Genomic DNA, 23,444 nt, shown 5'->3' with positions numbered 1-23,444 from the left:
TTTATTTTTTCTACGAAAAGTTTACGACAACAAATCATCATAAATTTAATGACATTCCGGAAGAACTTTGGAGATATGCCGCCAAACGAAATTGATAAATAGACTTCCGCAAACTAATAAACAAATCGCAACTTTTCATATTTTCCACGTGTTTCGTAAATCACAAAAAAATTTCAATAAAAGATTATCGAAATTCTGCCTATCATTTCGTAGAAAATAAACCTATAAAAGTTTCTGTTTACACCAATATGAGGACAATTTTTTTGTTTCTCCAATTCATCCTATGAATAGTCATTCATATGCAAGTCATAAGCTTCCGTAGAATTGAAAAAATCCGACGAAAAAAAAAGCAGAAAAAAGCATCGCAATAGACGTACACAAGGAATCATGGCCTAGGGCGTTTGCAGTCTTCAGCGACTATTGAAAGCCCTGACCCCGATTTGCAGAAAATGTCAACACATCTCCAACAAATGGTGGTAACAAATATCCAATACAGACAAATAAAACCAGCAGTGAAATCCCCCTCCCACAGGCATTAATACGAGGAATTCCCATTTTGATAATGCACGTGTAAATGTGCTGGAAGGTGGCCATATTGAATTCACTTTCAACCTCAGCGGTGAACAGTTGTCAGCGCAACATACATGAGGCAATATGAGGAAGCCGGTTACCCAATCCATTGGATTCCCTCAATCTCGTGTTGTAATATTAGTAAAGCAAAGTTTATTGCATCTTCATTGGGTTTATTAACGCTGTTACGTTGAAGATATTCACTCAAAGGATAACACACCCCTACCAATTTCCCCATTTTTACCCTAATTTCCCTCCCAAGTTCAATTTTTCCAACAAAACTAATTTTTATCCAAAAATCATTGGATGCAATTTTACAACTTACTCCTATTGACTAGCAAACTGACTAACAATTAAAAAAAAACGTGAAAATGGTTTTTCCAGGAAGTCTAAGTGGTAAAAGAATGAATTATCCGAATCACCACATCACAAAAAATAGAAAAATTAAAATAATCTCAATCTTCAAAAACCCAAAAAACCTCTGAACCTGACTAGCATTAAAGCTAAACCAGGAAAAGATCTCTAAAATATTCACAAGTATATCAATTTGAGATGAACACATGTCTACAAAACAAACAAATCCCATGAGAATGGTGAAATAAACGATAAGATGGAGAAAAAAAAATAAAACAACCGAGTCATCGCTGCATTATTCATCAACAATCGATAATACAATTGAGAGATTGTGATGTGATGGCCCAAGTCCGTGACACTTATAATCATTTCTCCTCCTCCTTCTCCATCCCCCTATCACCAAAAATTGAGTTCACAAGGAAATAAATTCTAGAGCTCATCGGTTGTTGCATTAGCTATGTGTCCCCTAACGCACTTGTTCACTGTACCCTCGTTCCCTTGACCCTCCCCAAAAACACACATAAATCCTTGGCTCCGAGGCCTCTGGGGCCGGCCTGCATCACGGAAATAGATTTCTCTTGCTCATTTCACGCACATATATCCAAACACAAGTTTAAATGAGAATGGAACAGGTGTAACTACCTTCCTTCCTGCATTTCAACTTATGCTCTCAATTCATTTTAAATCTGTGACCTGATAATTACGCAATTTTGTTTAATGGAGGCCAATTATTGGCCTCTGATGAGGCAATAATTATTCCACCCTATTATTCAATTAAAAAATACGTCAATTATTTATTCAATTTATCGATATCTATTGAAAATTAAATAGTATAATCAAAATCATTGGTTCCGGATGTTTGAGACAATTAATTATGGGGTTTTTATCTCTGACTGTCACTATAATTAAATATTACGATACCGACTAATAATTAATGAAATTATTGAGTGATTATTGCGGTTCGTTTTTTGGCCTGTGATAAACTATTTTTGAAAACTGAAAGCATTTTTTGTAGCGAATTTTATCACGTGCAAAACAGCTCCAACGAATTCTCCAAATCCCAATTTTTCACGCGATAATCAACACCCACTTGTCAACCGAACAGAACCAATAAAGTTATTCGGATGAGGTAAATATTCTCCATTAATAATTAGTAAGACGGAAAGTCTGAAATATGAAGTGACGATTAGGATTTTAGTGGAAAAATTATGAGAAAGTGAAACCATCGCACGCATTTTAAGTGACTAATGACGAAAGATTAAATTGAAATGGTGAAAAAAAAAAATAAGGATGGATATTCCAGGTATCTCAGACAACTCGTGTTAATGATTGACGTCCATAACTATACATAGAATAGAATCCAGTGAGATTGTCACGCAGCCTTGGCCACGGCGAAAGTGATACACGTACCACACCGAAGACGAATACTCTCTTGAGTGTGTTTTTGAAATCGAGGCATTGCGTGAGTCCATTTGTACTCAATTCTCTAAGATTATTTTATCCTATCACGATATTTTCAATAAGAAATCGTTAGGCTTTCCCTATCCAAATAGACATTGGCAATTGCTAATTAAATTTACCTATTTTTTCCCACTGGAAAATTTTTTTACTCAATAAATCAATTTTGGAAAAATGTACTTTCCTTTTTTGACGGATAAATCGCTGAGAAACGTCGGCAAAAAAATCGTTTGACGTGTTTTTTTTTATTTTTTTTTTATTTCAAGTCAACAAGAGCTGCGATACTCACGAACTAAGAGAATAAGGAATTAATTACTGTTGATTTGTGTAGAGTTTCGTTTGTTGAACCCACTAAAGTTTGATGAAATCTCGTTTCCCAGGCCCAGCCAATCCCTAACCCGTTGAAAAACTTCATGAATACTTGAAAGACTCCCTGTAGACCCCTTTGCTACATCCGCGAAACCTTAATATCCACGTAGAAACCCGCAATAGCCCCGATAAATATCAAATGGACATGGAAAGTGATATCTAACATGTTCCCTCCTGTTTAACTCAAGCTAAAGGCTAAATATCTCACGCGACTGGCCTACAAAAGGTCGTTACCTCCACTCTAGTGTTAGCTAGTCTGAAAGCTCGATAGAGTGTTCCACAATTTGAGGAAATAGACGATTTCATAACGATCCAACTATAAGTACTTTTTAGTATTCTCGTTGGCATTGTACACATTGACAATAGGATTCAACAGTGGAAGTTTTTCAACAAAATAATATGAGTACAGAGTTAACTATTTTCATTTTAATGCTATTTCTTTATACGAATAAACATTATGAATGATGACAATCGGGAATTTAAATTTTTTAATAAAAAATTCAAATAACATGGGACACGAAGGTGCACTCCACTTTTATAAAATTAATCCCGAAATGGGAAATCATAAAATATTTAAACAGAACTGATTCTCATGAACTGTCGTATCTCAGTGTGGGATTATAAAGTTCAAATCACGAACGTTTTTACTGAAAAAGAAACTAATTTTTGGAGTATTGACGAAAATTGCTATTTTCAAGTTGATATGAGAATGAACATTATTACAAACTGTAATAATTCAGGCTATGATTATCAATTTCCAATCGATTAAACATTCAGTTGAATGTATTGTTTAATTTTCAGGATTTTCAGTCTCAGTTATCATGGGAAGTCAATTACAATTCAATTAAAATTAAATTGACTTGAAATTCGGTAAATGATGCAGCTGTTATTTAAATTGAAAAAAAATGCAGAGTGAGTGCATGCTTCAAAACACCACTTTTGGGGCATTTCAGGTATCAATTACCGGTTAATGAATTCAAATAAAAAAATTAACAATTAATTATCTCGTGGTAGTTGAAGATGTGAGGGTTTCATTTCGGCCTTGGGTGGGGTCCATGGACCCATATATGTACATATCTTGCAGATAAAATTACCCATCTGACATGGACATAATATTCATTCATTTGTACGCATAAATTATCAAATTAATAGCCTTCAGAATATTCTAGGAATTTATTCCTGTCGCAGTATGAGTTGAAACAAAGATTAATGATTTTAACAATCTCCCACGTCCGGTCGTTTCCATTTACCGCAAAAGCGACCAAATTTCTTCAATATTAATTTAATAATTATTGAAGACACTTGTATCACCTTAAATTTATATTAATGTCTTCTAAATGCTGTATTCAGACGTTCGATGAAATAAAACGAGATCACGAACACCATAAATTGCGTGTACACACGTACATTGCTGTTGTATTACGAAAGAGCTGTAAATTGTCAAAATTGGGACACGCATGAGCACACGATGAGTAGAATGTGCACCGAGTCGATGCACACCTTCGCGAGATAAAAAAAAAAAAAAGTACGATTTGTTTCCTTTTTACGTTATTTCTCCCACTTTTGAGTACGAGAATGGATAGCGCAATTATGTACTAACGCGGATGCCCGCTCGCAATTTGTCCGGAGGAGGGCCTTGGCCGGTTTTCCTTTCAGAGTTTGAAAACCACATACCGGTTTTCATCGGACAATTGTGTAAACATTGTGAATGGGTAAACATGACAGGGGCTCGTGCTGCACGACATCTTCGTAATTTTTTATGAAGTTTAACCGATCGGATTGTGGTAAATTGGTAAGACAGAACATTTTCCATGAGTGAAAATAATGGACAAAGGAGAGAGACTATTAATCCAGTTAAGAAAAAAAGATTTGGTCCATATTTTTGAATTATTTAAGGAAATATATCAAAACTCTCAGGGGAAGATGGAGAGAATTTTGTCTGGAGCTTTGCTTGGAGGTAGACTGAAGCTTTTACGAGAATTGTCTTCACTTAATCGGTTTTCAACAAATTTCAATAATATCTCAGTCGAAAATGTTGAACCAAAATAAATCTTCCATTATGAATTTCTAATCTTGTCACCTCCAAAAATCGATAGTAATCATACAAAATATGAGGTCCACTTTATGTACGTCTCACGTAACTGTACGAAATTTCCCTATTTCCCTTGGATTTTAAACTGTCTAAAACTGATCGTTTGAGTGTAAAAGGTCAAAATGCATTTGGGTGACTTTCAAAATTTACTAGAAAAAAAACTTTCAAAAAATATTTCTCCATCTCCTCTAGATCGTGAGACATTCTCCAAAAATAGAGTATCTGAACTTTGCAATTTTCTTATCATCAAAGTTCATCTCTGTTTTATCGACTATATGAGTAGGAACACGAATGTCGATTCCTGTAATATCGACAGAGACCGATATTCTCGACGACGGATAAGTGACAACCTCGCGGTCAGTAAAACAGTTTCCTAATGGTAAAGAAGGCACTTACCTTTGCTGGTTTCAGGCATGAGGTTCTCTGTTTTAATGTCTGCTCTCGCGGTATAAGGCATCGAAGAGGAGGGAGATACCTGCGTCGATGGTGCAGCTAGCTTTTCTATAAATTAAAGATAAAAAAAAGAACATTAGAAATTTTTAAATGAGACATAAACCCAATCAGTATTAGAAACCCTTCCGTCTTGAAATTGGGAATCTACGTTAGTGATTTTTTTTCTTCTTGAAGTTAACGATATTGTCTTCAGAACTGCACTATAAACTTTAATTCTCAAAGCAAAGAAAATTACAATAAAAATAAGAAATAAACTATAAAATTGCCTACAACGCCTTTTCCCCTGCAACTAGTTGATCAACAATTTTCTCCCCCAATAGATTTAAAAATACGACCAATGATAACTGGATAAAAAATAAAAATGAGAAACTTTCTACTTCATATCTCATTTTGTCTGATCTACAGCCAGTCAATTAGCCTCCATCAAATATAACTATTCAAATTTTCTCTCAAGAGCTACTAATTTCATTTCCTTGAATTGAAATGTGTTTGCTAGCACTCAATGCACAGTTTTTCACTTTAACGTAACCGGTAACACATATTTACAGCCCATATAAATTTAATGGTGTCTCACCTGCTAAAAGTGGATTTGCTGCGGCAATATTGTACCTCTGCCGCCTGTAAGAATTGACAGTTGACGTTGTTGTTGATGTTGGTTGACTTGCCTCAGCAAGATCCGCTTGCAATTCCCTCAGAAAAGTGTCGAGTGGATCGAAGGGCTCTTCGTTAACCCCTGACATACCCTCAGTTTCTTCTGAAGGCACATGGGTTGGGGCAGCTGGTGCACCGACGAGGGCATTCAACTCCATCGTAGAGAATTCAACGGATTGACCAGTACTACTTTCCTAAAACATTATGAAAATAATTAAAAACGCATCCCTTCAGTAGCAAGGCTTTATTCAAGATAATTACTACGATGTAAGCAATTTGTCCTTCAAATTGAACGTTCGCAATTGCATCAACATTTTGATTATCATTTTATCCAAATGATGAGGGATTTTACAACGAAATGTAAAAGAATTCATTAAGAATTAATTTCCCCACGAATATATCTGACCACCCATTCGTCTCCCAATCCACTAGTTTCCAAGACATAGCTAAAGGTCTGTTATGGAGCGTACAAACCTGGAGGCACTGCGTCAGATCCACCATTTTTCCATCATTATCGGGACACCAGAGGAGTTCATCATCTATGAAGGGCATGTTTGACTCCTCCTTGGGTACAAGACTGGAGGTGAGCGTCAGGGTTTGTGATACAGGGACCGGCATTGGGACCTGTACCTTGCGGTGGGGCTTGTTTAGCCACCTCCGCGCCTGCTAACATCCAAAATCACCGTCCAGTGTCCACCGCCTCCCACCTTGTGACGGTTGTCCTCTCTGTGCCCTGATGATAATTTTCAAGCCATCAGTATTGAAAATCTCACATGGATATTAATTTTAAAGAGAAGGAACAAGCTTAATTTGAAACTATAATTAATAAATGCAATTACTCCTGCTAAATTCGCGAAACAATGCACAATTTAATTGAAAAAATAATTAAGGAGTGGAGTTCATTCACTGGCATTCAGCGATGATAAAAAATAAATCGCGTGAAGAGGCAGGGACCCCGGCATTTCCATGAAAGTGAAAACCGAGTGAAAACTTTCTTTCAGTTAGGAGTTGTTTCACTTCCTGTGAACGTAACCTCGGCTTCTCTTCGTGGCTGCATTTTCTATGCAGCCTCTACTAGTATTTTACGTAATCGCAACAACCGAGAAAGAAAGTTTTCTTGAGAGGTTAACATCCTCTCGAAGTATACACGTATTTAAATCTCACTTTATATTATTTATTCATTTCTCCCAATCCTTTCATCAACGGGGGGATTGCACTCCAGGGTTCAATGTCTCCTGTCGAGTTTATGGATGGGACAACCCTGAATTATCCCAAGACATTACTACTGCCATTGTTTCTAATTAATGGGGGCTAGAGAAGACGAGGCTTGGTGGATTGGAATTCCAGGTGAATTTTTCAAGTCTTAAAGCGCTGAATTATCTCGTTCAGGAGAGGATTTAGCGGGAAATATCATCAAACATTTTTTACAGCTAACAAAATTCTGTACAACAAATTCATACAATATTTTTCCATAGGATCACTCATTACTGACATAATTCTCGTAACGAACAGGTCAGTTTAGCTTTAAATCAACGATCTAAATTGAGGGACTTTGTTAGATGTAAAATAAAAAGTTAACAAATTTCTATTTCCTCCAAAAATATTCCACTACTCAGATAATAAAAAAAATTGAAGAACAGTGAATTATAAAAACCAAAATCTCCGTTTATCTACATTTTAATTAAGCCTTCATTTTTTACGAAAAGAAATCATTTATCATTTTCTTATGTCACGACATAAAATTGCAAGTTTTAAAATCCCCACGTTTTCGCGGGCATAGAGTCACCCAGTTTCATCATGGCGGACGATGCCGAGAGTTCATCAGATGAAAGTATCGACCTGACAGCTCAGAATTTTAATGCCCTTAAGGCTTTATATTCCCCAAAAACTGTTGTTCCAGTTCCAGGAGCTCCCACATACGATAATCTAACAAAATGGGAGTCCGTTTACAACGGAATATCCGCAAAGGTTAGTTTCCCCCCCAATGTTATACGTTGTTTACATTTACGTTGGGTAAATCCAGTCGTTTTTATGATTTTTTTAACGGCTGTAGTGTGATGGTATTATTTATTCGCAGAAAAACGTGAAAAAAGAGGATACCGTGGGTTTCCAGAGGTTTTCGCAGTATCGAGGTGAGTTGACATGACTTTTTACTCAGCCACATGATTTCCACGAGTGTATACTGTGCCAGGGTTAGGTTGGAACGGTGGAACACGCTCTTACGGGAGAAAATCACTCCACAGATGGCGCCTCGGGATCTATTTACGATTCAAACCGTGAGCGGAAAGGGTAAATTGACAGTGAGAAAAGGGGTCGAATTGATTGAGTCCATAAATATATGCGTGGGAGATAACCGTAATCGTTTCATAATATTGATAGTCTTGAAGAATAATTGATAATCCCGAGGCATGAAATGGGTTGGATATTTCCGGAAATTGATGAATTTGAAACATGAATTTTCAATGTTAAATTATTTTGGGATTGAGAGCATGTAAATTAGTAAATTCTATTAAATATGAGAGACCTGAATTAAAAAAATAATTGACCCAATTTGTAAAATTGATATGTACAGTTGAATATCGATTTATAACGCTAACAATTTTTTTTTAATGACATTTCCGTCTACAAGTATTTGTTACGGGATAATTTACGTTTCATTGAAATAAAAAAAAGTTCAATTTGTATTCTTCATGAATTCACCAATCGTTTGATGTTAATTAGCATTGAATAATGGATTGCGCAGTAATTGAGGATGAAAGGAGATAAGAAACAGTAGAGCTGATGTTCCACATGTCGGAACACAGTGAACTTGTGCCACATGAGGTGAAAGTCGTTACTCATATCAATGTATTGATGAAATTGTACAAATGTCAATATTTCCTAATCAGTTCATGCTAAGATACTACAGAATTTTCAAAATCAAAACATTGATGCAATTATGACAACAATGACGTGTTTTCGCTGATATTAATATTTTGCTATCTGAAAGATTATCTTGAAAAAGATTAACCATCTGAATTATCCACTTCACAAAGAAACAAAATTAAAATTAAAAACTGATCATCAATTGATTGATTCATATTGCTATTGAACGATTTCTCGGAAATTATCTATTCATGTCACAGGGAGTAATTGTGATATTAACACTAGTGTAAATAAAATTAATGGCTTTAAATTCAATATTTACCAATCCTACCTGGATCCCTCACTTCAACCCTCCCCCTAAATAAATTTAAACGTCTGCAATACAGTCCTCTCCCCCTGCGAATTTGACCTCAGAGTGCGTCAATGAATGTGCACGTAAAGCCCATTGTTTCCATTCCACAAGTGCCCGTCACCTTCCGTCAATTCTCGCGTCAAAACTCCGACGAAAAACCATTCAACGTCAACTAATTTCACCTTTGATCTTACATGAGGAGAGGATAAATCGTGATGATCCACACGAGACATTAAAACTATGGACTCCATTACCAGAGAGGGAAAAATAAATAGAGAAGAAAATTGACAAAGCCAATGATATTACCGAAATATAGAAAATATAATTATCAAAGGAACAATTAAAATTCCCTATCTTTAAAATTGTTCACTATTAAAAGATCATTGTCACCGCCGTCACACATTGATAAAATTCCAAAAATTGAAACCATAATCAGTCCTCATCTCAATTAAAACTGCGATAAGAATAGATTTATAGAATATTTTCAGGTTTATTAATCTGAAAGTTCAGGTGTAGAAATGAATGAACGTTATGACTTCGATCAGGAAATTAACCCACAAATTATTCCAAAAAAACTCGACATCTGAAGATTCCCCGAATCCCCTCAATCTTAAAACATCCATTCACACTCATAAAAATTTCTAAAAAATTTCCCAACACCTGCATTTTAATTATCAACATCTGAACCATTATTGTCCACCCCATGACATATTCAACTCCTCTCTCAATCAATCACTGGTTAAATATTCAAATAAAAAGATCTTGAACTTTCAGACTTTTCATCCCCCCATTCGAAGCTTTCTCCACCCTACAACCTCCGCACAACCCCAAACATTATTTATTAGATTACTCCCCCAAATCCCAAAAAACAATTCACTTGACTCCTCAGCTATTCCAACGAATCGTGCAAAGCTCTAAAAAACTAATTACTCATAATTCAACCCTAAAACGACATAAATTCCTTGATACCAACTTCATCAATTAATCTTCAAATCTCCAATCATCCAATTGAATCAAACACGAAATTGCTCGAAAAAGGTCTTGTTCCCCATAGCCCCGAGGGGTAGATATATCTGTTGGCCGGCGGCCAATAGCTCTCGGTAGTTGATAAATCACGGATCCCTGACCCAGTGCAGTTTTATATTTACACGAACGCGTGGTGCGCACACTCATCGCCTTTATCTCCCCTTCCTTTCTCCTCTCTATTCTCTCCACCATTCCACGATGGGGCAGGCGGGGGGGGGGGCTAAGGGTGACGGCAGGGGGGGAGAGGGGGAATTTATACATTGGTAATCCGGTGAAATATCTTCGGTGATCGTAAAACGCGTATACAGAGGTGAAAATGATGAAGGAAAAATCATAAGATTGACGGGGAGGGTTGGAGAGGGTCAAGAGGAAGGGTAAAACGTGTGTTAAAATGTGATGAAGGGGTGGGGTGGATATTGCGGTGTGTGCAGCACTTGTTGCGTCCGGGCGTCGACCTCGGTTCAACCCGCGGCGCCGACATAACCGATGTACGCTTCACTTGTGTGTGCATACGTGGGTAATATGGATTATTAATGAATTAAAATGGGGGGGAGAGGGAGAGGGGGGTCTATTATTTTTCTAATCCAAGCGATGGTTTTTGTTGACGAATGGAGGAATCTGAATTGAGTTATTTCAGGTGGTTTTTTTTATTCAGCAAAAATAGAAGAAATGTGTATAGCATGTTCTCTTATCGATGAATTCAGCTATTATTTAATTCTATTTATAAACATAGTTGTACGTAACTATTGGTATTTATAATCGATTGTTATCGTAATTGTGTAGTTATTATTTGCATATGGGAAATAAATGAATTTTTGAAAGGCCCTTAAGGGAAACCTCTTCAACTCTTTAAAAACTTCGCTAGTCTCCCAGGTCCTGGAAGGATTTTTTCGAAAGCTCATCATCTACAGGAATTATCTCTTCCACGCATTTGCAATCGTACTAATCCCCACACATCCACAAATTTTTCAAAATCCCTCAGCATTAGAAAAACAAAACATCCCCTTAACTCGTAAAATTTCCTCCGAAAAATTGCAGATTAAATTTTACGCATCTTCCTTCGGTCAGGACGATATTATACCCGAAAAAAACCAAATGGGTCTCCGGTCTTTTCTCTTCTCATGTGACTCATCATCACCAAAAATCCGGCAATGCTGAACCATGAAAAAAAAAAGAAAAAAAAAAACGTTGATTCTATAACCCGGGCAATGATCGCGTCACACGCAAAGAGTCGACGGCACTTGTTGCGCCCGGGCGTCGACCTCGCAATACAGAGTGTGAGGCACTTGAACGCATACCACGAATGAGAACGACGAGAGAAGGCGAATTTTCTTCCCTCGAAACGATTGTGTCGGCATTGTTCACAAGACAGGGTTACATTCTTGTTATATTCACGATGTACGAGTAGATCTGTTGACAAGATTTTTTTTATTTTTCGGTTGAATTAAATTCAGCGTAAATAAACCCTTAGGTGAAGAGGGGACAGGGAGGACAGTGGTAGAGGGATAAGTGGTGGAGGGGTCGGGCAAAGGGGGAGAGGGGAGGAGGGGGTATTGCGTCACAGGGAGATTTAGAAGTGCAACGGTGGCTGCGCTGGAGACGGAAATACTTCCGACGTTAATCACCCACAGTTTAATTCAATTCACATGACCTAACGCAATGTTTAATTATGAATTTAACCCAGATAATGGTCGGCATGAGTTACAATTTGCGATTGAATTAAATTAAGTGGTTAATGAAAAATTGTGGGAGTAATGACAATTTGCATGGGTCGATGAAAATTTTTTGGTTGAATTTAAATTGGTTTTCATGGTACGTAAAGATTTGTGGGAGAAGAGAAGGCGCCGTAGTTTGGGCATCTGTCCAATGGTTTTTCGGAAAAATAAATTTCATAATGAAGGGAGACAAATATTTTGTAGAAATTACGGAACGATCAGTTCTCTCACAGATTACGGAATTGAGGCGACAAAATTCAAGTGACGATATGATAATTTTTCAAATGCCATTCAGATAAAAATTACGACACGCACTGGAAAAATTTCCAGGTTTTGTGGAAAAATTCAGCGATAGTACGGTAAAATTTTATACAACCGGATTTCCATCCGAACTTACGAGAAGAAAACGTAATGCTTTTGAATAAATCTCTCTGTGGAAGAAAGTGGGTCGATAATTTTTGAGAATTTTCTGATTATCTCTGAAGCAAAGGGAGATAATGGCGTTTTTGTTGGGATTTTTTTTAGGGAATTTCAGAGGCTCCCAACATTTCTGATGACATTTTAATCTATTCAATAATTTCCCTCTTCAGATCTTCCGTCAGGGGCCCGATCTCCTCTACAAGCCGATCATCTCAGCCATTCTCCAACAATTCATCGGATGTCACTTCCCTCACTTTTCATCCAGCCCTTCCCCCTAAATTTTATACCCCCTCCAGAAGCCCCCTCCTTTCCCTGCCCCAAATAAAAAGTCCTCCATCCCCTATACACTTCTATTCATCAGACAAAAATGCAAGACGCGTTTTCAAATACAATTTTCACGCCCTTGATTACCCAAACCAAAAATAATTAGCAAAATTATATTTTCTCTTCGCAACAGCCGCAGGGAACCCCCCCCCCCTCCCAAAATTCTAGAAAATCTAATCTCAAACATTATCCGCAGCTTCCAAATTCCCTCCCCCTTTACCCTCACCATAAAAAACCGAAATAAATCACTGCCCCGAGTAAATCCACCTCCACCACTTTTCATCTGATCTAAGGGCCCCGTCGCGAAAGTAACAGTACCTACAGCTAGTTCAAAGCGAAATCCACGAGAGTGAGACAAGGTAATATGTGGAAGAGTCCCGAGTTTTGCACGATGAGAGGGCAATGCTTTCTCTCTCCGTTACTCTCCCAGTATTCACCCATCCGCCTCACTCGAGTGCGCTGCCCGCCAGGACATTGAACCCCAGCGCGACTCAACCTGGGGATCATCTGCGGGTAAACCCCAACCAATGCAAAAACCCGGTTATCAGTGATGTTTTCACCTGGCTCTCACTCCCCACCATTTATCCCATTGAATGTCCCCTCTTTTCCTCCTACCCTCCACCACAAACCACTGCCGAAAATAAACATCCCCCACTGTGAGAAAAAAAAACGAGTATCTCAACATTGTACAAACCCTTACATACCCTTATTTTTATAATTTTATTTTCTCCTTTTATCCCGCTAATTGGCATTAACCCTTTTTCAAAAATGAACTCAAAATCACAGCAAAAAAAAATATGGTTCACCACTGGTGCTATGGGGGTTTTTTTTTGTTGGTCAGGTCTTCGATGCGAGTGCGAACTCGACACAAGTAAATACCCCATGACACCCGCCCTGGATTGAATCCCCTGGACCTTTTAATAGACTTTATAACTAATCCATAATTTATCAAGTTATTCTGCAGAAAATGTAATTTCCATGAGGGCCACCATTCCCTATCTTTCATTGTCAAATTTGATGATAAAAAATCCTTGAATCTCCAGTGATGTCAGTCCTACACCGTAAATTCTAATTGAATTTTCTCAAAGTATAAAAATAAAAACCAAAATCAATCAACAACTGTTTATGTTCCCCCTCATTTATTGCTAAAAAAAAACATACAATCGGAGATAAGAGATTTGATTTCTCGAATGACGTAAGCGAGTACATGCCTACGTCCTCTCTCACCCTACGTTGTCCTCCTCTTTTTTCCTCTTCATCCTCTTCACCTCGCATTCGCGCGTGCAAAACTAACGGTTTTTCTTTTATCCACAAGAACGCGCGTGAATGCTTGCAAGGGAGGAACGTTATCTACTCCTGGTTCAAAGTATTGTCATGACATTCATTTTTAATTCAACGATAATGATTTCGTTCCTCCGAAGGTCGAATAGAGTGCAATTCATTTGAATAATTTTTTTTCTGCTTCGTCATTTACTATTTACTACATTTTTAAATTTGACTGATTAAATGGGGATGACATGAAGACCCGAATATCTGGATTGCAATTGGATCATTCCAGGCGATAGTGAAAGTGCAGGAGCCCATGAATAGGACAAAGAAAGGTTGAGATAGATAAAAAAAATAGTAGTGATGGTGGTGGGCAATGGAGAGTGGAAAAAGAGAAGGCACGAGTTGAATTTACTGTCTCTGTTGGACACTCAGTTGACGTATGGGGAGTGCAGTGGCACTCCTCCGGAGTATTCAGGATGAAAGTTACTGGAGAAAGCCAATTGGCACGGTTGATCTCGAGTCTAGTCATTACGAGTGATAAAATTGCGAGAATGTATCGATGGCCGTGGGCATTGATTTGTAATTGGTATTGGAAGATTAGGAATTTTTCATTTGTCTCTGATGGTCATTGAGAAGGAGGCCATTTTTAATTGGTTCATTGTATTTTTCAAATTTTTCACATGTACTGTATCCTGCATTATTTAAAATCATTGGCATATTATCAACGAACGAGGTACATTCTTCCGGAATATATACAAGATACGATCTTAAACGAAAGGACACGTCTTGACTTAATCAAGGATAAACGATGATTTGTTGGCTCGGTACAAACGACGAGACGCGAGGATAAATTTGTATTAACTAGGAAACGATAGTCGAGTGGAAAAATTGGATGGAAGAGCTAGCGGGGTCTTGTACTAACCTCTCGAGATAAGCTCTGGATAATTGGTATCTTCTGATCGACATGAGATAATTCGCTTCTGATAGCGTGAGACTGTTAGAGATGATTAAAGACCTCCAGCTTTTCAATCAAAAGTGTTTTTCATCATTCATTTAAATTTGTGAAAATTCGTTCAATCATTAGAAAAAATGCGAAAAAGTGTTTGTGAATATTTCTAGTTTATGGAATTGTCTACAAAAATGTTTCAACGTTTTTTCGTAAACTCCAGAGTTTTCGAGATAATCGCAAGTAATTTGTACCGAGGTGTCTATTATTATCGAAAAATTTTCACTTTTATACTGTTTTCAGGGCTGACCCAAGGAAACAGGGAGGCAAAACCGATAGAGAGTTACAAAAATGTCCTTGGAACAATGCAAAATGCATGTGGACCCCTTCAAGTCCTCTATCACTGTATGCAAAATAAGACGAGAGTTAAGGTAAGCCCGTTATTGTATTTTTCTTTCCAATATTCCAATATATTTACGAAAAGGAAAATCGTCGGGTCAACACTCGTTCCCATAGCAACGGCTCACCCCATAAGCAAGTGGCACTCACATCTCAGAGGCCATTCTTTCCCCTAACTTCCTGAAAATTGATGATTCCGAGGCAAGGTCACAATCGGCGAATTGAAATACTCCAAATTCCCGAAGATTTTCATTGCATATCGTGTGAGATAATCTCGAGGGTCTGAAAAATATTCGGCGTCAAGACAATTCTAAGTTCAAAGAATAATTTTTTTTTTCCATTCCAAAAGCGATGCTCATCTTTATGACTGGTGCAATAACAATGAATATAAAAATGTTGTCTAACGTTGAAAAAATGTTGTCTTTTTTTATTTTTATATTTTCGTTGGAAATTGAAGATAAATAACCGAAACAACAGGGGAATATTAGTGTCAACTAGTCACTTTTAATATATTTCTTTTATCGGTAACTCGTCATCTATAGGTCCCCTCTTTACTCTGATTAGCGTCACGAATAGACCTGACAAATAGGTAAAATTATTAAATAGGTGAAATTATTTAATTTCATTATCGACAGAGGAATGTCCTCCACTGCAGATGGTATCATGAGGAAAATACCTCAGGCATGCACCTCAGTATCAGGATCAGTCGAAAAACTTGGCATTCCTACAATTTTTTGGATATTTCAGTTTCCTAATAAATAAACAATTTCACACTTGACTCTAACTGACCTAAGACCCAATGATCCTACCGGGCATTACACATGAGCTGCATATAACCTCGTAAACTAGGTCCAAGTAGGCAGTTTAACGACAGTCGAGTGATGACATATTTTAGACAACTGTCACGATTCCCCCACCTCTCTATCATTGTCACAATTTGCCGGGATAACAATATTTTTCATTACCAAGTGCTGTCAAACTGAATTTCGCGTTAATTTATTAATTTGATGAACATACACGATTTTATTTTTGACCGGCTATATCTATAGAGGAAGTTTAGAAATAGTTTGTTCGCAAGTTATTTGTGACAAGTATGTGCTGTTAGAAATTGTCCGCATCGCATGACCGCCGTAAGACGGCAATTTTTTTTATTACACCCCACGATATCAAAAATCGTGGTAATTTTGCATCTCCAGTTGCCAGACGTCAAGTCCACCAATACGGCCGCAGTACCAATCAAGAAACTTTTAATTGGATTGTTTGTAATTATCTGTCGAGTAACTTATGTTTTTGATGTCGTAAAGAACTAGGAGATATAACGAACAAAGTCATGGGTAGTAGTTATGTGTACGAGAAAACGCTCCAACACTATCAACTACTGAATTTAAAGTTGAAATAATTCAGATATTGAGATCGATATTGCCTTTAAAAATGGCTATTGATAAATTCTCCAGACTCGGAAGAGGATTTTTTCGAGTAAAGATCACCCGCACAATCAAAGTGAAACTAATTTTTTGAACGTCTCAATTGATACTTCGGCCACGAATTATTGGGTATTCATATGGCCGTGATACATTGCGAACTCCTTTCAGCGGTATTATTTGTTCAGATATCGCCAGAACTATTGAAAAATAAGGAATTGAAAAGCCAAGGCCGTAGTATTATGGCCACCGTTGAATATTTTTACAGCACCAGTCGTCCATAAAATAAGCAAAAAAAAAAAATACTGAAAATGAAACGGAAATCTTTGAAAAAAATCCTTCCAGCAAGATTGCCAGTGCGTCTAACCTTCGAATTTTTTTTACTCCTGATTTTTTAGTCATCATCGCTCTCTAAGCTCACCTAGCGTGGTTTTACACCGTTCATTACAGTTGTTATGATCTATTAATGTCAGGTAACAGCCCTTCAACACCTGGAATTGGAATTAATTCGCGTACCCGACACGCTGACGCAAAATGAATCAACTTTTCTTTTCTTTTTTTTCTATGAATACCTTTGCAAACGGATAAATTTACTATCGTCAAGTAAAAATTCAGGAAACGGTTTCCTGAGGTATAACGAAGCTCGTAGTTGTTAGAAAATATCTCAAACCTTGAAGTTTCCAAAAAAATCTTTTCGAAAAACAAAACGTGAGCTGTTACTCCCATTCCTCTCAAACTTCGCGATAAATTCAAAATAAAATAAACCATTTTAAAGTAGAATTGACTGGTTTACAACCCCTCCACTATATTCATGCGCAAATATCTCCAAAATTATTGATTTTCAAAAAAAATATGAAAGAATTATAAATCAAGTTCAACCTCCACTTCCCAGAATTTTCTCTATCGCTCAAAATCCCGGGTAAATAAGCCCTCTTCCTCCTCATCGTCCAAAAATTAAAAAATCTAAACCAATTATCCTCCCCTCCTCCTCCCCCCCCCTCCTCTGGAGGCTACTAAATCAACAAGAAATATTAGAATCTCCATGGAAACCGTCCTTCATAAACTTCAAATAACCCAAAAAAAAATCTCCATCATCATAAACACGCAAGTCCCGAGACCACCAACCCATTGTCTCCACATCATCACCGCGAAGAATATCTCAGTTTTTTTTTTTTTTTTCAACGAATAGTTCTTCAGAGAAAAAAAAAGACTTAAACGATAAAACTGTAATATTTTTTTTCGACACCCATTGGATCATAGACACTTAATCGTGACATTCAGCCTGGCCTTCGACTCAAGGCCACTGCGTTCACGTATATACGTCGACAGTCACGAGGTCGTGACCCATTAAACCATTACTGGATAAGAGAAAACATTGAGATCGTACGATTGACAAGGGGGATCCTCCTTCCACTTCGTACCCCTCCCCACCCACACGAAAATTGATTTCAACGTCAAAATCGCTGATGACAGATTCAATTGTAGCGCTGATTTTGCGATAACGTCGCCACACAGCCACTGTTATTTCTTTTAAATTTTCATTTGTTTTTTTTTTTTCATATTTTTTTTCCCCCTACGTTTTCTTGTTTGATGATTGCTGTTGTGTTGTGTCTGAGGCATTGAGGAGAGCCTTGTTTCAGAGAGTATGTACTTCCGGGTATATCAGTCTGATATCTCTGGCAATACGTAACTGTACAAATGAATAGTACTAGCATGAGAGACATTATTGTAATTGCCGATCGAATCCTTGAAATTATTGTAAATAATCGGTTTTTGATATTCCGGTTTATCTGGATATTTCAGTGTCTATATTTCTCTCTCTCTCTCTTCATCGTGGGATTTGTTTATTGAGAGGAGGATAATGTCACGAGAGTGAAGAAAATGTTTTCATTGCAAAAACAAAAAAAAAACAGAAAATTTCCCCGGGAGAAATTGTGTTATTTAGTTGGAGGTCAGATGGATCTGGAGGGCACAAAGGAATGAATTGCAAGGGCCGTTTGATAGGTAACAAAAATGACCTTTTACCCCCCATCCATTTGATCCTGAAAACCATCTGACCCTCAATTAAATAAATTGTTTACCGCAGGTAATCGGGCTCACAAATCTATTCTACCTGATCATCAAAAATTGGTCAACTGTAAAATTAATTAAAACTATATTAAGATAATTTATGCAATGCCTATAATTTTCATGAGTTAATTAACGCTGATGTAATTCAATGCACTAGGTATACACAAGAGGTGCAAAAGGGATAAGGGGACATGTGGAGGCGTACGTGGCGGCCTTTGACAAGCACTGGAATTTAGCATTAGAGGATTGTCTCGAGGTTTGGACGCGCAAGGTCAAGCGGAAAGCACCCGCACTGGGTTAAGTATATTCCATGAATCATAATTACACTTTGTCAAAACAATTTTAACCCACTTAATTTTTTTCTGAGCGTAAATCAAGTTAAAGAAAACTATTGAATTTTAATTCATCAATAGACATATTTTTCACGATAATTATTGGACATACGACTGAACTATACGCAATAGGTTTATTTTATGATAAAAATCATCCATCCGAGCATTTGGAACAGGTAAACGTTATCGTTTAGTGCGAAAAAGCCGACAATTTTTCATGCAGACGTCATTGTGACAGATACGTATAGACAACTACCACTCGTATCAACAGTATTAATCCTCCCCTGACCTCGAAGTTACACTCGACTATCAACACATGCACAAATGCATTACAGCTGACTTATCTATTTTTTTTCCCCCACAAATAGTCTATGTAGCACCACTAATTATCGTAATTTTCGATACCAACTCTCCTTCGTTTCTTTATTTTATGTTATCAGTAAATATAAACGTCAATTCGCATGAGTCTTGTGATAAGTATTGAGGGGTAATTTGTCAACTGGGCACTGCTTCAAATGAATAAACCCATGTTATTTCATTTGTTATGAGTGTGTACTGTGACCAATGGTATATAAACTACATTAGAAGGAGTGCTAAATTTATGAATGCGTATTCTTCAACAGTAGGAAAAACTCATTCAGTCGAGTCAATCATTTCGTTGAGTAATTGTTATTGCATTTTAGTATGATTATCGAATCGTTCGAAATAATTAATTCAGAAAATTTACATATTTGGATGAATATTTTTGTCTTGATTGCCGTTACACAAAAACGGTTGGAGATAACACAGAAAAGTCATTAGGCTAATTTGTTCTCGTTAATGAGAGTAACAGACTGTTGATTTACCTTTTTTATTACATATCCACCGCTTACCACGAAAAGACGGATTGTAAGTGAAAAACTTGAGGTTTCAATGGATACGAGAGAGATCAACAATTTCATGAAAAACTTTTTGCGAAAAATTAAAAAACATATTTCTCTGAGCGATCACTATGCAACTTTGGAAATATTTACAAATTGATTCGTACGCTCAACTTAGGAACCGAAAATATCAAGTCCATTCATTATGTTTTGCCATTACACCACTGACATTTTGCGGAATATCCGTAAGCTCAAGAGAGTTGGAAAATTTTTCGTAAAAATCGGTTGTCGAGTTCCCTCTGTCTCACAAAAACCCTTATCACAAAAATTCTGGCATCTCCTTTCGATTCTGAGATATTCCTCAACCACTTATTATCCCGCTAATTGACAGCACTGATTCACTGATTTTCCCTCCACGATAATATCTTCAAGAATATTTCCGTACGCACAGAACTTTCCCGATATCTCCATTGATTTTTTTTCTCGGTATTTTGGGGTAATATTGAAAAAAAAAATGGACAAAATATTTACCAAATCTATTCTTCCTGCTCTATCCGGCCGGAATATTTTGAAAATTCACTACTGAGTTTCCGCATAAATGACACATTGTGTTCATGAAAGAGCCGGTGAGGGACAGAGAGCCGACTGAACGGCTGCTCGCGCACAAAACGGGGGAGAAGAGGAGAATGAGGAAAAATAAAGAGGGAGGCATAAGCTCTGAGCGAGGGCACGTGGACCTCCACTTGGTATCGAACGTGTTGGCAGAGCCGTACGTATAGTCAAGGCCGGTCCTTGCCCCTAACACACACTTCCGTGCGACCCTTAAGAGTTGTCTCTGGTTACATCACACCCCAGTCACTTTTATTTTTGTTTCTTTCTCCGGCTTTTCTCTCTCATCTTTCCTGGAATAGCTGGGAATTCTCTACTCTATGGATTACTGTCATAGTTGTGAGTGAAATCGGAGTTATCCATCGATATTCCCCCATACGCCTCTCGATTACTGTCATCGATTAACACCACTCTTCATTACCCCGCTAATGAGGCAATTGATGATGAATTCTAAATATAGATTATTCACATTTTCAGGTGAGAATTGATCGATCACTCGTGACAAAACGAATGAGATAATTGTAATTGAATTTTCTTTCATGATGTTGATAAATATTTAACTGATGACGGATGAAAAATGTATTTGAATATTTTCATGATCGACAAAAACTATAGAAGAAATATTCCCTCACATCACTAGGAGGTTTGTTTCTCATTTAGAAATGAAGACAAAAAGTTGCTTATTCGTAGTACAGAAACGCTGAACGAATATAGAACGTTTGCACCCTGATAATGCCAAGACTTTCGTACGTGTCAAAGTAAATATAATAGGATCACAAAAGAAATACTTTCTTCACCTGTTCTACCCCTAAAAGCTATCCCAACTTGCTTGCACTACCCCACACCCTTATTCAATCATTACCCTGGACTTTCGTCCATCATCCACCCACCCATTAACACATCACCTCATCAACAAAAAAAACCCAATACCACCACCATCCCACCCTCCTATTTTCTACTGCCCGTCACCGCAATCACTCCTAATAATCTCCGTTGAAGATTTCATCATCAATTCAAACCCCCGGGAAACAAACGCGAATGTAAATGAGTGTTCAACCGAGTGCCTGAAATATCAAATTCACCCCAGATGATCAATATCACCAAAGTTCACTACACCATCACCTACCAAAACTAGCTCAAGACCATCTCAACAACACCTTAAAAATTTTTTTTAGAAAATAATCCACCCACCTCATTATTCATTCCGCCCTTTCAATCCATCAGTTCTCCCCTCTATACTTCTCGTAAAACACCCGGAAAACGATTCCCAACCATTCCCTCCCACCATCGCCTACCCAACCATCCCCCCCCCCTCCGCAAAGGGTTGAAAAACCTCTACGGGGGCAATGTTCGTTTGCCCTAGTGACGTACATTGCGCATCTGCGGAGGGTGCGATGAGGAAGGTCGAGGGGTCATTGATACCCTTGTCCCCAAGGGGTGGCAGCCAGTGACCTTGGTAATCCCCATCTCTCGAGCAATCGATTCACCTCCCTCAACCCCGGCCTTCCCTCTGAGTACACGTGTCCCACCATAAGTTGAGTTTGAGCTTTGTCTTCCACCCTAGGCTACCCCAAGTTACATCAACCCTGAGGGCCCTCTCCCTTCCCTCCACACGAACAGTATATCTCAAAGAGTCGATGAACCCAAACTGACGGAAATAGTTCAACCCCTGTTTATCGTGAACTTAATGCGACGTTTTTGTTTTATTTGATAGATTTTTTTTTTTTTTTTTTTTTTATTTTCTTACAGGGATGCCGAAGAAATTGGTCAGCATTGATGAGGACATACCGAAGGTCATCGTGAAGGAATCTAACGGAAAGACTGAGACCTTGGAAAGACACGTGCCGCAAATGCTGCTAAGGGGCGAGCAAGTTGCTGTTGTTGTTAAAATTGAATGAGGGAAAATTTGCAGAGGGATTTTGGAGGGTGGAGTGCTGATTGAGAAACTTATGAATGAGGTGATTGATTAGTTGATTACCTTTGTGTATCAAATAATGAACTAGGGTGAAGAGCATCAGAACCACAGAAAATAGACCTATTTTTTATGAATCGTTACCACCGTGACAAGTGGATTTAGGGAAAAATGCGGTAAATTAGTTTTTATTAGAAATTTCCCCCGTTGCAAATACGATTTCGTGACAGTTTAGATTGAACCCACCACTTTGACAGATCATTGTGGTGTATGGGTAAAGGTAAAGTTTGGGTTGAAAAGGGTTGAGAAAATTGAACGAAAGAAAAGATGAACTGCTCAGGGATTAATCAAGTGATCTTAATGACTCGGAACCCATGTTGTTAGAATGATTAAAAATAAGACCTGATTTTCGATACTTTTACATTACCAACATCAAATTATCGCAATTTATAGACTCGATTTCGTATTGGAAATATTTTTTATAGTGTTTCTTTAATTTGTCCTCATATAATTGTAAAAACAACTTTCCACGCTTGTTAAACTGGTAACAAGTCCCTCGTGCCACTACGATAAATACTTTTCATCGCGGAAGTTGTGATATTTAAAGAATTATACGTTATACGTTTCCGTGAAATTTTCCGTCACTTTAATACATCACCGAATTAAAATCATGTGCTCAATTTCTCTCGGATTATCATGTGGATTGCTACATTATATTAATCTGTATCTGATTTTCCAATAAATTAAATAATAAATGGATATCACCAGCCAACCATTACTACCCATACATTGATAAAACTTCAAAAAATGAAATGAATAATCTACCTGCAAATGAACACTATGCATGAGTAACATGTTCAAGGATACAAATAAATAACTTCTCGTCTAAATCCTACGCGGAAAACTTCCTAATGACATTAGTGAGCCCAGTGATCTGCTCACGTATTCTTCCAATCAATCTAATAAACCCTCACCAC

The 23,444-nt window shown here is 37.6% G+C and overlaps 2 protein-coding genes across 5 annotated transcripts in view; one reads left to right on the top strand and one right to left on the bottom strand.

The window, feature by feature from the left end:
* LOC135160276 (ecdysone-induced protein 74EF) overlaps window positions 1-23,444 on the bottom strand; it is an 88,688-nt gene that overhangs the window by 46,509 nt on the left and 18,735 nt on the right. For 2 of the 4 annotated variants that reach the window (XM_064116652.1, XM_064116651.1), the window contains exons 2-4: window positions 6,422-6,680; window positions 5,871-6,141; window positions 5,240-5,344 (exon numbers count right to left, since the gene is read on the bottom strand). In XM_064116652.1, the coding sequence (XP_063972722.1) occupies window positions 5,240-5,344; window positions 5,871-6,141; window positions 6,422-6,565 (520 nt within the window). In that variant the 5' untranslated portion in view covers window positions 6,566-6,680. Of the gene's footprint in view, window positions 1-5,239; window positions 5,345-5,870; window positions 6,142-6,421; window positions 6,681-8,047; window positions 8,068-20,477; window positions 21,443-23,444 lie in introns of those variants that run through there. The other 2 variants (XM_064116653.1, XM_064116654.1) reach the window with 2 other exon arrangements.
* On the top strand, window positions 7,590-23,222 carry LOC135160315 (U7 snRNA-associated Sm-like protein LSm11). Its single transcript, XM_064116739.1, has 5 exons — window positions 7,590-7,915; window positions 8,025-8,079; window positions 15,168-15,295; window positions 18,912-19,050; window positions 22,305-23,222. Exons 1-5 carry the CDS (start codon window positions 7,745-7,747, stop codon window positions 22,451-22,453), a joined length of 642 nt encoding a protein of 213 aa, XP_063972809.1. The 5' UTR covers window positions 7,590-7,744; the 3' UTR covers window positions 22,454-23,222.

The sequence above is a fragment of the Diachasmimorpha longicaudata genome, chromosome 3 (assembly GCF_034640455.1).
Source record: "Diachasmimorpha longicaudata isolate KC_UGA_2023 chromosome 3, iyDiaLong2, whole genome shotgun sequence".
Lineage (NCBI taxonomy): Eukaryota > Metazoa > Arthropoda > Insecta > Hymenoptera > Braconidae > Diachasmimorpha > Diachasmimorpha longicaudata.
Note: the sequence above shows the minus strand (reverse complement) of the source record. Positions and strands in the feature narration are given on the sequence as shown.